At 44.4% G+C, this 15190-nt stretch overlaps 1 protein-coding gene across 1 annotated transcript; it reads left to right on the top strand.

Moving 5' to 3' along the window:
• The first annotated feature begins 5455 nt into the window (after nucleotides 1-5455).
• On the top strand, nucleotides 5456-15088 carry LOC116894504 (zinc finger protein 541-like). Its single transcript, XM_032896208.1, has 9 exons — nucleotides 5456-5515; nucleotides 6902-6965; nucleotides 7442-7584; nucleotides 7883-7986; nucleotides 9357-9432; nucleotides 9877-9965; nucleotides 12272-12412; nucleotides 12551-12732; nucleotides 12824-15088. The coding sequence occupies exons 3-9, from the start codon at nucleotides 7557-7559 to the stop codon at nucleotides 12990-12992; spliced, it is 789 nt and encodes a 262-aa protein (XP_032752099.1). The 5' UTR covers nucleotides 5456-5515; nucleotides 6902-6965; nucleotides 7442-7556; the 3' UTR covers nucleotides 12993-15088.
• The last annotated feature ends 102 nt before the right edge of the window (nucleotides 15089-15190 follow it).

Raw genomic sequence — 15190 nt, 5'->3', positions numbered from 1 at the left:
GTTATCCACAAATACATGACACTTACTGGACTGGATTCCTATCAATAAGCAATTCGTAATTCATTGTATGCAGCATTATTCTCAAAAATCATCAGAAAATTCATCCTGTAGATAAATCCATAGTTATAGTCAGTGTGGTAGCATTTTGCACTTTACGAATTCTTTATACAAGAATAAAATGTTCACAGTATAATTAATCTCATTAGTCTAAAAGCACACTGAAGGGAGTCTATGATATTCTGTTACAGAAGATTAGTTCTCAAGAGAAAGTATGTGTTCATAATCTTTTGAGTGTAGATATGATCATCCTCACTCTTTTTTTTTTAATTTTTTAATTTTGTTTTTTTATTATTATTAATTTGATATTTTTATATACATTTAGGTTATTCCCTTTCCTGGTTTCCCGTAAACATCCCCCTCCCCCCTTCCTTATGGGTTCCCTCTCCCCCATTGCCCTCTCCCAACAATCTAGTTCATGTCTAGTTCAGGTCCCAGGGCCTTCCATTGGTGCTTTTAGGATATTCATTGCTTTACCTACAGGGTCAGAGTCCAGGGTCAGTCCATGCATAGTCTTTGGGTAGTGGCTTAGTCCCTGATCATCCTACTTTCTTAAAATTATAATAATATTTCTCTTCAATTACATAAAATTTCTCAACCAGGTATAAAACATTTTGGACGTGTATTACCGCCTTTTCTGTTGATATGATAAAAAAAACAGTGTCTAAAACAACTTAAATAACAATTTAATTTACCCATGGCTTTAGAGGGGTGTAGGTTCCCATGTGATGTGACAACAGAAGTATTAAAAATTCCCTTCAGATATTGTGATTTGTTATATATGCTTGCTTGGATGTCAGTCATTAGTCAAGGCAACCTTTTGCCTCTTGATTTTTATGTGTCAGCCTACAGAATACAAAGTTATAACATAGAAGAAACACTTCAATCTGTCCTGTTTTGTCAAAACATTTTAACAATGTTAAAGTTAAAATGTTTTAAAAGAATGTAACAATGATTAAATAATTCATATGTATCCAAACAGCATTTTCATATATAACTTAGAAGTCTATAAATATAGGTAATCAGGAACTAACTGTGTACCTTACAGTTTATCATGATTGTTATGGATGGGTACATATTTTTTGATGTTCTATGCTACTGCAGATTCCCATTACACAGGACTTGGTACTTCATCTTCAAGTATGTCATCAAAGGAGATTATCTAGAGATTCTAGATTATATAAAAGAAGTGAGCTTTATTTTAGTATACTTTATTGTATGCATATTCCAGTTTGGTGTGTCTGTGTGTTTGGGTGTGCACATGCATGTGTGTGTTTTTAATGTTATATGGGTTTTCACAGCATGGATCATATGTGGGGACTGAGTGACACAATTGTAGAGATCCTTCTGGGCCCTCTTTATATAGTGTTCAAAGTCAGGTTGACTACCTTGTATATTATAGCCGTTTCGTATTGCACAGATGTGCCAATAAATTTAGCTAAAACATTACACTAGTAAAATATTGTCTTCTTTATATTTTGTAAAATAGCAAATGATTTTTCATTAATACCATGTCCATGAGACTAAGCATTGAAGTTAGAACAGACCCCACAGGGAGATAACAGAATCAGGGACTCTCTCTGCTCCAGGTATTGGGGAACCTACCTGAATACAAAGCTCCAAGCTGCACATATGCTATTCATGTTTTCAAAGGGTAGCACAGGTCAAGTCCATGAATCCTTTTTGGATTATGGATAATTCTCTGACAACACTTAAGTATAGAGGTCAATTAACTCTGTTGGTCTATGTATGAAGTTCTTATTACCCCCAGATTTCTCAATTTCTCCTAAAAATATATCACAAACTTCTGGAGCTCTATGCAGTGTTTAGCCATTTTGTACAGCTGCTGCCTGGAGCCTCTAAAAGGACAGATGTGCGAAGCCCCTGTCTGTCAGGATGCAGAGTATCATTAATACTGTCAGGGATTGGTTCTTATCCATGTGATTCATCTGAAGTTGGACCAGTCATTGGTTGGCCACTCCCTCAGACCCCACTCCTTCTTTGTCCCTGCACCTCCTGTAGGCAGGAAGGTTTTGTAGATGGGTTAGTATGATCAGTCCTTCATTGGGAGTCCTGTCAGGTAACAGAAGGTGGTCACTTCAGGCTCCATATCACACACTCCTTGGAGTGAGCCTCAGCTACCATCACACTCACTCATTCCATGGAGCATCCCCCATTCCAGGTCTCTGGCACATCCTAGAGAAGCCCTTCTGCAGCCTCTCATTCCTTCTGGAGATGCCCCCTACCTTCTCACTTCTGTCATCATCTAATGTGTTTGTGTCCCTTGGTAGGGTCACAGCAATCAGGACATTGCAACACTGCATGCATTATTGAATTCTCCAGTGGCATTTATAGGCAAGCAGAATAAAAATTTCTCACAGCTTCTAACTCACAACAGCTTCTATTACTCAAACAGTAGTTTATCTGGGTACATGTGGACCTAAATCAACTTGCAGTCTGAGATATCTGTCTGTGGTCACACTCTTCAAAGTGTAGATAGAGGTCAAATCATTCCTTCCTGCTTGCATGGATTAACTGCTGGGAACAAAACCAGGAACAAGGGAACAAGGGAGATTGACTGGAGGACAGACAGGTAAGCTATTGGAAGAAAAGCGGTTGTGCTGCTGAAATTCTGATCTGCAGGTATTGCAAAACATTGGCCTAGGCTGGAACCACTATGCTGTGTCTCTTTAAAACCCTCGAACCCTAAGGATAAGGCTGATGTCACTCAAAATTCACTAGCCAATCAGCACCTCGAGAGGGAGTTAGCAGTCAGGTGAGGAGGTGGCTCTTCCAGGTACAAGGTCAGCAACTTCCTTTGGGAACTCAGCCCCTCTGAGTTCTTCCTGGTGGTACATGGTGAGTCACTCTTCAGGGTACTGTGAGAGGAGCTCAGAATGCCCGACATGGTAAGTGCAAGATCAAGTCCACAAACAGGAGGTTCAAGCTGCTTAGCAAAGGATACATGTGTAATGGATCCTCCCAGTGGCTGGACAGAAAGCGGCAGCCAGAACTAATGCAGCCACTTGTGAGGTCCCTGGCAGTCTTTCCTTGTACCAGAGGGTGGATACTGAATTACTTTATTATGGAACCTGCATTTGTCCGAAATCCTCATGGCGGCTGCTTGTGTTGAGAAATATTCTTGGCAGGATATCAACCCTGAAACCTCGGGATTTAAACTATCTTCTAAAAGGACTGACCTTCGTAGTTAACAGTTAGTTATAAGGTCCATTTGAGTTGATTTTTGGAGGCTGTGAAATATCTCGTGTGTTGTGTAGTACTCTAATTATAAGCTGTGTAGTACATGAGTAGAATTGAGAATGTAATGATTTACCAACGCTTAGGGTATAATAAGTGACACTAAGTAGAATGTAGCTGAGGTAGGACTGCTTATAAACACCTCACAGGTATGGAGTATGCTAAGCAGTCCTGTTTAAGATTAGGATAGTAGTATATATGTTTGTTTAGCAGGATTGTCCAGATATTTGTCTGCAAACCATAAAAAAGGGGACAAATCTTGTTTACACTCAGCGATAAGGCCCATGATGGTCTCAAAGAACAGGACCCTAACAAAATGCTCAAGATGAGATTATAGGGTCACAAACAACATTGAGGCCTGGACTGCCATATGGATATGATTATCAGTTCCAAGTCAACTATGGACTTCGCTAGGGACGTGTTTTGGATACTTAGGGTTCCCTTTGTGCAGAACTGTTTTATTAGACTTCTCCTGAGTTTGTACCATTGTATGAGCGTTACTGATTGCTTCATAGAAATTTCCACTTGGTTCTCCTTATCCCCTGTAAATAGTATAAAAGATGCTACTCTTCAGAAGCTTTCTTGGTATAAGACACAGCTTGTGCATGATCTACCCACCACAGCTGCTGCAGATTCTACCTTCTACCTTTCCTAGCATTCTCATCCTCTGGACCTCCAAATCAGGACCCCATCACTGCAGGTGGAAACTTAGGGTTGTTTTGATTTGCATTTCCCTTATGACTAAAGATGTTGAACATTTCTTAGGTGCTTGTCAGCCATTCGGCATTCCTCAACTGTGAATACTTTGTTTAGCTCAGAACCCCATTTTTAATAGGGTTATTTGTCTCTCTGCATTCTACCTTCAGGTGTTCTTTGTATATTTTGGATAAGCCCTCTATCAGTTGTAGGATTAGTAAAGATCTTTTCCCACTCTGTTGGTTGCCAATTTGTCCTAAAAACAGTGTCCTTTGCCTTACAAAAGTTTTGCAGTTTTATGCGATCCCATTTGTCGATTCTTGATCTTAGAGCATAAGCCATTGGTGTTTTGTTCAGGAAATTTTATCCTGTGCCCATGTGTTCGAGATTGTTCCCCACTTTTTCTTCTATCAGTTTGAGTGTATCTGGTTTGATGTGGTGGTCCTTGATAGACTTGGACTTAAGCTTTGTACAGGGTGATAAGAATGGGTCGATCTGTATTCTTCTACAAACTGACCTCCAGTTGAACCAGCACTGTATGCTGAAAAGGCTATCTTTTTTTTTTTTTCCAATGGATGGTTTTGGCTCCTTTGTCAAAAATCAAGTGACCATAGGTGTGTGGATTCATTTCTGGGTCTTCAATTCTATTCCACATGTCTATCTGCCTGTCTCTTTACAAATACCATACAGTTTTTATCACTTTTGCGCTGTAATACTGTTTGAGTTCAGGGATAGTGATTCCCCCGGAAATCCTTTTATTGTTGAGGATAGTTTTAGCTATTCTGGGTTTGTTCATATTCCAGATGAATTTGCAAATTATTCTGTCTAACTCTATGAACAAATGGATTGTAATTTTGATAGGGATTGCATTGAATCTGTAGATTGCTTTTGGTAAAATGGCCATTTTTTCTATATTAATCCTGTAAATCCATGAGCATGGGAGATCTTTCCATCTTCTGAGATTTTCTTTAAACTGCATAATGGTCCAGTGGTTCTTAGTAATGATACAGGACCATCTATCATCATCCCACAATTGCTTTTCAGATATTTTTCTCACCCAAGAAACTCCACTCTCTGTCACCATTCCTTTCCCATTCTCTTGCCCAGGTTTGGACTGAGCTCATCCAATTTCTGTCTCTGTAGGCTTAGCTGCTTGAAAGGTTTCAAACACATGGAGTCACAGTATGTGGTTCCTTATGCTTGGTTGGCTTCTTTTACTCCCAGCCATGTTCAGATTCCATCTGTGCTGTGGGATGTCTTGGTATCTTTCTCCCAAGAGTGAAGATTATCCCCCTGTAATATTTCTCATAAACCAAGATTGGTAGCAACAGATTTTCCTCAATCTTCTTTAAATCTGGGGATCTTTGTCACTTTGCTTTTTAAGGTTAGCTTTCTGGTATAAGACTTGACATTTATTTTTAGCACAGTGCTGTGTCCCTATCTCCTGACCATCACTCTATTAGAAGTCAACTGTGAGTGTTACTGGAATTCTGCATAGGATGAGGTGGGTTTATTTTTGCTTTTTTTTTCTCATTTTGCTTTTGAGATTTTATTCTTTGACTTTGCACTTTTGCCTCTGTGTTTGTCCTGTTTAGAATCACAGTGCTTATTGGATGTGTATATTGTTTCTCACCAAATCTGGGGGCTCTTCTGCCATTCTCTCTTCAAATATCTTTCAGTTCTCTTCTCTTCTCTCTGGGGCATCCATTGCATGTGGTGTTAGCTTTCAGTGCATTCTTTCCCCTCTTCAGGTTCTTAATTCACTCTCCTCCAGGTTTGCTGATCATTTCCTTCTACCAACTCAGGCAACCTGATTTCCACCTCTCAAAGTTATCCCTTGATGAGAATTTATTATTCTACCTTACATGATTTTTAATTGTATATTTTTTAAATTATATCTATTTGTACATGTGGGCACATGGGGAAGTCTGAGAGCATCTTGGAGTCAGTTCTCTCCTTCTACTATGTACAGCCTAGGGATCAAACTCAGGTCATCAGGGTTGGCAGTAAACACTTTTACCCACTGGATCATTTCATAGTCCCTTCTGCAATTTCCTTAAGCCTGTGAGCTGTGTGTCATGGGGTAGCCACATCTTTGAGCTGAGTCCTTGGGAGAAAGCCTCAATTACTCAAGCCAGGAGCTTGTGGGGAAGAAAGTCAAGCTTGCTCAGGATTCACAGACTCTGATTCTTATCAAGAGAAAGTTGTCTCTATTGGTTTTTTTTTTTAATCTTTAAAGCTTATATTTATTGATTGATATCTGCTTAATCATATGTGCATGGGTGGCATGTGTGGATTCAAATGGCAACTTGTGAATCAGATCTCTTCTTTCACTTAATGGGCCCTGGGAATTGAATCAAAGGGTCTAGGACAAGTGCCTTTATGCCCTGAGCAATCTCACTGGTCTGCTAACTGTTTTAATGTGTGGGGATATTTTTCTATTAGTTTTTAATCATCTACTATTTATTTACTTATTTATTTATGTTTATTTGTCTGTCTTATGTGTGGGCACATGTGAAATGAGGGGACAACATGTAGCAGTCAGTTTCCTGTTTCCACCAGGCAGGCCCCAAGGATTAATCTAAGTTCATCAGACTTAGTGGCATCTTCATCAGATACGCCATCTCACCAGCCTCACCAATTGGTTTTTTGGGACAGGGTCTTTCTGTGTAACCCTGGCAGTCTGGCCTTGAACTCACATAGATCTGCCCATCTCTGCTGCTCTGTGTTTGTTTGTTTTATTTTAAATTACTCAGTTTCTTCCTCTGCTTTTTTCATGGGTCTTTCTCTCTTTCTGTGCCTTACAGTTTGTTTACCATGTCCACAAAGACAGGCCCAGAGGATCTTGCTAGGTCAGTATTGTTGAGGCCCTTCCCTGTGTGTTTTCTAGACCAAGTGGACGGCTCCTTTGGCATCTGTGTGGTGAAGGATGACACTAAAATCAGCATCGAACCGTGAGTTGGAACACTTAGTGCCCAATTTCTTCTAGTGAGGGTGCTTTCACCAGCCTGACCTTCCAGAGCCTCCTTTTCCCAGCCCTATCCTCTGAGGGAAGGGCAGACCAGATGCAGACATTTCATATAGAAGTTGTGGGTTTCTCCAATCGTAGGTCAAAAGTTTCTGCTGTGTTATTTCTGTAACACAGATGAGCATGGGGTGGGACAGAATCTTTGCCATGGACCTGGTTTCTGGATAGTAGTGGCAGCATAGTGCAGGAGGCTGGGGGGTTTGTGGGTTGTGGCTGGACACAGGTGCTCTGAAGTGCCTGTGTCTGTTGGGTGATGAAGGTACTAAGCAGCCACCATGTCTGAGAAATAGCAGCAGACTACCATGAGCAGCCCGTGGCTGTGAGCAGAATGCATGATACATCTCCGCTGTTTCCTGGCTTAGGCAGCTTTGCATCCAATGTTTGTGTGTGGCCTTGTTTCAGACATATCAACGTAGGAAGCAGATTTCAGGCGGAGATCCCAGAACTGCAAGAGAAGCCGCTGACCAGAGTAGATGAGAATGTAGCTTCTCTGGTCTGGAAGCCATGGGGAGATGTGATGACCAATCCAGAGACCCAGGACAGAGGTAGCTGAGGCTTTGATCAGATCCCAAGGCTCTTCCTTTCCCATCTAACTCCAGAAAATAGACCCTCGACCCAGCATCTCTCCCTCATTGCATTGCCCCCCTTCACTTGCCAGTGCAGGTGCCAGGCCAGGGTCTCTATGGTTCCTCTTTGTTCCCCTTACTCAGCCTGCCCCTGCCTTGGGATTGTAAGGAAAGGGAAATTGACCAGGAGCCCCTGTACTATGGGGAAGACTACCTCCCTCACAGGCCTGACTTCATTTCTTTTCCCCAATGCTCTTTGGCTTTGCTGGGACCACAGTGATGGAACTCTGCAACGTAGCATGCTCCAGTGTGATGCCAGGAGGGGGCACCAACCTGGAGCTTGCCCTGCACTGCCTGCATGATGCCCAGGGCAGTGTTCAGGTGAGACCCTGGGTACCCTACGCACCTGAGGCTGGGCTTTCAGGGACTTGGATGGCCCAGCTGAGGGAAGGTGAAAGTCCAAGCCTGCAGTCCTTTGGAGCTAGAATAACAGAGTGGGGAGTAAAGGCTAGTCAGTTACAGGATTTTCCTCTAGGACTGCAGTTCTCAACCTGTGGGTCATGACCCTTTTGGAGTCGGGCAAAGACCAATAAAAAACAAAGATATTTATATTATGATTCATAACAACAGCAAAATTACAGTTACAAACTAACAATGAAAATAGTTTTATGATCATGTGGGGTCACCACAACATGAGGGACTATAGTAAAGGGTCGCAGCATTAGGAAGGTTGAGAACCACTGCTCCAGGAGAAGGGGTTCTGGGACAGTGTAGAAGGACCAGTGTTTAAGACCTGAGACTCAGTCCTGGGCCATGCTTTCTGCCGAGCTGGGAGGCAGTGTATACTGAGCACTCACTGGGTCTCAGTCATGTAGGATTCTGTCCTTGGCTTAATACTTCATTGTTTTCATCTAGGGAGTCATTAGACTTTCTGAGTGAAAATATTTGGTGTTTGTTTGTTTGTTTTGTTTTTTTGTTTTCAGAGAAAGTGTTTCTCTGAGTATCCCTGGCTGTCCTGGAACTTGCTCTTTATACCAGTTTGGCTTTGAACTCAGAGATCCACCTGCCTCTATTTCCCAAATGCTGGAATTAAAGGCATGCACCACCACAACTTAGTGGAAATCCTTATTTTCATTTTGTACTAGATCCTAAAAAAGGTCTGGTCCCCACTGGGATTAGTGTAGCCCATACCTCACAGGGCTTTGAGTCAAAAGCTTTAAAAGTATATTGCTAAGGGATGTGATTGCTCACACCTGTGCTTCCAGCACTTGGAATAAGTTTAAGACAAGCCTGAGTTACAGTATGAGGTTCTATCTCAAAAGTCAAAGGCTGGTGTATAGCTCATACGTGAGGCCCTGGCTCCATCCCCAGCTCGATTGAAAGGCAGAAGTCACCCAGTACCGAGTGCAGAAGAAGGAATGAAGTGGAATGTTGGCTGGGATGCACTCTTCTAGGAAGCAGCCTCTGATGGGTAGGAGAATGTGCCTCACACACGTAAACCCATATGCTGTGTTCTTCATGAAAACAGTCAGATTTTGAAAATAAAGATGACATTCAAAGGAGTGCTTAGTGAGGTCATCATGGGCCAACAGATTGTCCACCAGCATAAGAACCCAGCACCTGTAGGTCACCTTGAACAAGTTGACTTTAGAGATATTTGTTTTTCAATGAAAGAAAGAATGGAGACAGTCCCTGATTCCTATCCCTGATTCCCATGCCTTGTGAGTGACCCACACCTCCTGTCCTTCCAGGTTGCCCTGGAGACTCTGTTACTCAGAGGACCCCAGAAGCCCCGGACTCACCCGCTGGCTGACTATCGCTATACAGGTGACTGGAGAAAGGGCTGCTTGATACTGGGACCTGGCTGATCTCTGCCAGGCTGATGGCAAACCTCACTTCTGCCTCCTCCACTTGGCCTTCTTTCCAGGGCCTTTGTCTTCCTAAAGGGGCCTGTTCTTTCCAGGGGGACTTAGCAGGCACTGCTTTGAGTTCACTAAACCCCACCAGTCCTGTTCCATCGTTCACCCAGAGTTCTTCCAGCAAGATCAGTGTTCCTGACTAGGGCAAGGGATATGGGATAAGCTGAGCCCACCTGCTTTTGTTAGGCCACTAAGGCAGGCCCAAGCCAGTTGCCCACATCTATAACCTGAGGATAGTGAGTCCCCAGCTTAGTAGCATTAGGGAAGACTGTCTGAAATTAGTACATCATCAGTGTTCATAATGTCAGTCAGGCTGTGGTCCCTGGAGAAAAACCTACCCTGTCCCCGGCAGGGTCAGACATCTGGACCCCTATGGAGAAGAGGCTCTTCAAGAAGGCATTCTGTGCCCACAAGAAGGACTTTTACCTGATACATAAGACGGTAAGATGACAGAGGGCTGGGGCAGCAAGCCCCGCCTCGCACAACTGTCCCTACTGCCTGCAGCACATTCAGTACCTTGTAAGCGGCCTGTTACCTTAGAAGGCTTCCCTGCTGCTGCCCTGCTTCTCATCAGTAAGTGCTGCTCACTCCAGCTCAGCACTTGCTGCTTTTCTCTCTCCTTATTTACTCCTGTGCTGAAAATACACAAACATGAGTCCTAATACTCTCTTCTGTTGTTTGTTTTTTGGGGTTTTTTTTGAGATGGTCTCTCTGTGTAGTTTTGGCTGCTCCACTCTGTAGACTAGGTTGGCTTCAAACTCACAAAGATCCACCTGCCTCTGCTGGAATTAAAGGGGTACGCCACTACCAGCCAGCTCTCCTTTCTTTCTTTTTTTAAATGACATACAAAAAACTACACATAAGCAAGGTGCAAGGATGAATATTTTTCATATGTATGAATCCATAGGATTGTCACCAAGGCAAGATAGCAACTTCTCTGTGATGCCCAATACTTCATCCTGCCCTGGCAGCGTATCACAAATGCCACTGTGCCTCCCTCCATGTCACTGGTCAGCCCTGGTCTGTAAGAAAGTTTGTACTTTCTGGAGTTTTATATCTCTAGGACAGTCAAACAGCATGTGTTCCACACTTCATCTGGCTGCTTACACTCAGTATACTTACTTTGAGGTTCATTTGTGATGCATTTATTAATAGTTCATCCTCTCTGCTGCTAAATAGTACTGTACTGCATGGATCTACTGCAGTTGTATTTAATCATTTATCAGTTTTGTCTTTTTTTTTAAGATTTATTTATTTATTATATATAAGTACACTGTAGCTGTTCAGACACACCAGAAGAGGGCATCAGATCCCATTACAAATGGTTTTGAGCCACCATGTGGTTGCTGGGATTTGAACTCAGGACCTCTGGAAGAGCAGTCGGTGCTCTTAACCACTGAGCCATCTCTCCAGCCCAATCATTTATCAGTTGATGGGCATTTGAGGGGGTTCCAGTCTGGGTGATTATTGAATAAAGTGATTATGAGCGTCATGTACCAAGTCTGCTCTCAGAGTTCACTACCCTTCCCAGCACTGTTTCTTTCATTGTTTTTGGCTGGAAGGTGAATTTGTTCCTGTTTCTCTATCTTTCTTAGAAGTTGAAGCCGGTTTCTGTTTCCTTTTAACTTGGTGCTGTTTCCTAAGCAGAGGACATGCTGCTTGACTTCTAGTTTGTGACAGCACACAAGCAGTTTCAGGATCATGTGGAGAAAGTGTATTCTGGAATGAGGCCCTCACTTGACCAGTTAATTTCCTGGGAACGTTTCCCAGGCAGCCCAACTTTCCTTCCATTCTACCTCCCTTCCTCGTCTTCCTCTTCCTGGTGCTGGGAATGAAGCACACATCCTCTTTCATAGTAAGCAATCTACCACTAGGTCCCACCTCCAGCTCTCCATTTTTGTTCCCTCCACCACCATCCACAGGTTCTTTCTTTCTTGATATAAGGCATCAATGTGTAGCTCCGGCTGGCCTCAGGTTCTCAGTCCTCCTGCCTCAACCTACTGAGATCTAGGATTATTGTCCCACATCACTCACTATACTTGGCTCTAGAAGTCATTGTTTTGTTGTTTGTTTGATTGATTGGTGTTTTGTTTTGTTTTTCAAGACAGGGTTTCTCTGTGTAGCCTTGGCAGGCCTTGAACTCACAGAGATTCGTTGCCCTCTGCCTCCCAAAGTGTTGGGATTAAAGTCCACCAGAGTCATGCTTGTTGCGACACGGTTGCTCTATATCCCTGACTGGCCTGGACCTCACTATATACTCCAGCCTGTCCTTGAACTCTCAGAAATCATGCTGCCTTTGCCTTCAGAGACATGCGGTATGATATTCAGCTCAGGAGTCATATTTTTGCCTGAGTGCTGTGTGCACTCATGACTGTCCTTCTTTGGGGCCACTTTCCCTGGAGGGCTTCCTAGGCTATGTTTGGTTGTGGTGGCTGAAAGCTCACCACAGAGGAAAGGCATTCTGTGTTAATCTTAATCTCACCAAGTATGGCTGTTGCCTCCTGTAATGTCACAGTGAGCCTCCTTACCTGTAGGTCTTTGTGTGTCTTCCTACAGGGAAGAAGCATGCTGGACTTAGTGCTGATGGCTACTGTGTGGCTTCACTTTGGACCCTTCACCACCCAGAAGGACCAAGATCCCTGCCTTTGCCCTGCCATGGGCAGAGATGTTGGGGAAGGGATTTCCAGGGTGGAGTTCACATGTGAGGTACTGCCCACAGCCTGCTTCTGTATCTTCCTTCCCACTAGATCCAGACTAAAAGTGTAGCACAGTGTGTTGAGTACTACTACATCTGGAAAAAAATGGTTAAGTTTGACTGTGGCCGAGCTCCTGGGCTGGAGAAGAGGGGCAGAAGAGAGCTGGATGAGGTAGAAAGGACTGAAGACAAGGTAGAGGACGCATGAGGAAGTGGTCTGGGTGCATCTGTTGGTCCAGTCAGAGGGTGGTGGAGGCTCTCAAGGGAAGGTTTCCCTGCAGAAGACATGGTCCCACACTAGTGTCTTAAATCATCTTTACCCTCTCTGTAGGTGACTTGCAGCCCTCGAGAAAGACCCACCCACCGTCCAACTCCTGAATTAAAGATAAAGACCAAGAGTTACAGGAGGGAGTCTATCCTTCACTCCAGCCCAAGTGCAGCCCCCAAGCGCACTCCTGAGCCTCCAGGGAGTGTGGAGAGCCAGGGCGTGTTCCCTTGCAGAGAGTGTGAGAGGTACTAGCCTTCCCCCTGGACCTTCACCCTCTGGCCTGACTTGCTTCCCCAGCTCCTCTGGGCTCTGACCTACATCCTTGTGACTCCTCAGGGTGTTTGACAAGATCAAGAGTCGGAATGCCCACATGAAGCGCCACCGCCTCCAGGAGCATGTGGAACCCGTTAGGGTGAAGTGGCCTGTGAAGCCCTACCCGCTGAAGGAAGAAGAGGAGGAAGAGGAAGAAGAGCTGGGGGCCGACATGGGTCCCCTGCAGTGGTGACTTCTTGCTAGAAGTTGGTCTGCAAGGAGAGGGGATCCAGCTCTGAACCAGTGCCCTGAGCCCCCGAGAAGTGTTTGGGGCACTCTTATCCTCTCTGTCCTCTCACTTCTAGTCTTGCTAGCGAGTTTGGCTAGCATTTGGACATGAACAGGCAGAAGCTCTCAAGGTAGCTCTGAAGTCATGTGGGTAACCAGAGGCTCTATTCTCTCCTGGTTAATAGTTGCTTACTTGCAGTCCCAGTCACTTGGAGCAGGGGACCCTAGGAAGCAGAAGGTTTGGTCTAGGTGGCATTTAGCCCTGAGCTGTAGGCATGGGACTGACATTGGTTAGAGACAATCGTAAGGACACCTGAGATACAGTGAGCTGGGCCCTCCTTGGGGCAGGGCCTCCCTGCATTCCCACCATCCCTAGTCTTGCAATGACTGTATATTGTTAGGTGTATTTTTTACATGTCTGCTTGTATCTTATTAAATTGGGTTCTTAAAGAGCTGTCTTCCAACTCCTAAGCCTGTGTGCTCTGCAGAAGCTTCAGGGCCATAGCAGGGGCCAGGAAGTGAGCAGAGAGAGGAGAGAAGGTGGGCACAGTCAGCTGTGCTCGGTTTAGCAGCACACAGCAGTTCTTCTGAGTCTGTAGATGGGCATACACACACAACAGTGAAAGCCCCTTCATCATAGAGCTTCATTTTAGGAGGGGTCTTGTAGCAGTTGTGAATAAGCACACATCTGAGAAGGTAGTGACAGGAGGCATGGTCTGGCCATGATAATGGGGTCAGTTAGACTGAAGCTAGAAAAGCATGTGTGGCTGTAGCTGCTCAACCTGAAATGAAGGAGAAGGACCTTGTCAGCAGGCAGCCTTGTCAGCAGGCTGAATGATGCCATGTCAGGTCAGAGACATCTACACGAACCCCAACTTGCAAGAGCCATGCCTTGCCTCCTGTGTTCCAGGGCCCCATCCCAGCACTACAGAAAGGGTCTCGACATCTCAGTTACAGCTTGAAGGCGGCAGGGGTGGGGGTTGATTTTGGAGCTGTTGAGACATCCTGTTTGAGGGAAATGAGGGGTACAGGGCAGCCCAGGAACCAGAATGGCTCTCTTCCTTCCTACTTGAACATTTTTTCCCAATGTGTGTAGTGGGTAAATGAGGAAATGCACTTTTCTTGGTGGGCATTCCCAGTGGCATGAGCATTGCTCTACCACTTTTCCACTGCTCTACCCTGAAGGACCCAACCCCATGAGTGGAAGTGCAAGTCTGGCCTTATGGGTTGAGGGTATATAGTCATCTATTGCTGCATAGCTCATAGTCATCTATTGCTGCATAGCTCATTGTTCCAAAAAGATGAGACCATGCAGCAAATGGAAGGGGAACCATAACTGCTTGTGGCCCTCCAGACTCACCAGCTCCGGGGTCAGAGCACAGTCGGGAGCACAGTTATATTTGGGAGAGTGCTCAATGGGAAGGAGGTGGGGGTGGGGAGATGTCTTTTGCCTTTTCCTGTCCCCCAACACTCAACTCACATAACACTTTCCTCAAATGTTCTCTGCTAATCAGTAAACTTCAGTAAAGAAGAAATACAGATCCTTGCACCACAGCACACCGTTGGGACTGAAATCGCTGTGGACAGGGCCTTAGAATAACGAGATTTACAGAAAACTAGCATAGTACCAAAAGTTCTCACATAGCCAGTTTCTCATATAGTAAAATGTTGCTCTTACTATAGTGTAGTGTATTTACTACAGCTACTGAACCACTATCAATAACTGCCCATGCTTTATTTGGACTTTTTTTTTTTCACTAATTTTTAACAATGTTTAATGTGTAGGCCAGGGGTTGATGTCGGGAGTCTTCTTCAGTTGTTCTGCATCTTATTTTTTGAAACCAGGTCTCTTTCTGACCCTGGAGCTCATTGATTCTGCCAGACTTGCTGGCCAGCAAGCTCCAGGCATATGCCTGTCTCCCACTCACCCATTCCTGTCACAGCTACACGCTGACACACCCAGCTTTTTACATGGGTCTGGGTATCCAGTGCCATTCTGTGTGTGGCACTGCAAAATACTCTAAACGCGTTGTGTGCGTAGGTTAGAGAACAGTTTGGAGGAGTCAGTTCTCAGCCTCCACCATGTGGGTCCCTGGAATCGAACTATAGTTGTTAAACTTGCCTTTAGCAGCTGAGCCATCCAGCTAGAAATGGAGACCTTCT

Source organism: Rattus rattus, chromosome 2 (assembly GCF_011064425.1).
Source record: "Rattus rattus isolate New Zealand chromosome 2, Rrattus_CSIRO_v1, whole genome shotgun sequence".
Classification (NCBI taxonomy): Eukaryota; Metazoa; Chordata; class Mammalia; order Rodentia; family Muridae; genus Rattus; species Rattus rattus.
Note: the sequence above shows the minus strand (reverse complement) of the source record. Positions and strands in the feature narration are given on the sequence as shown.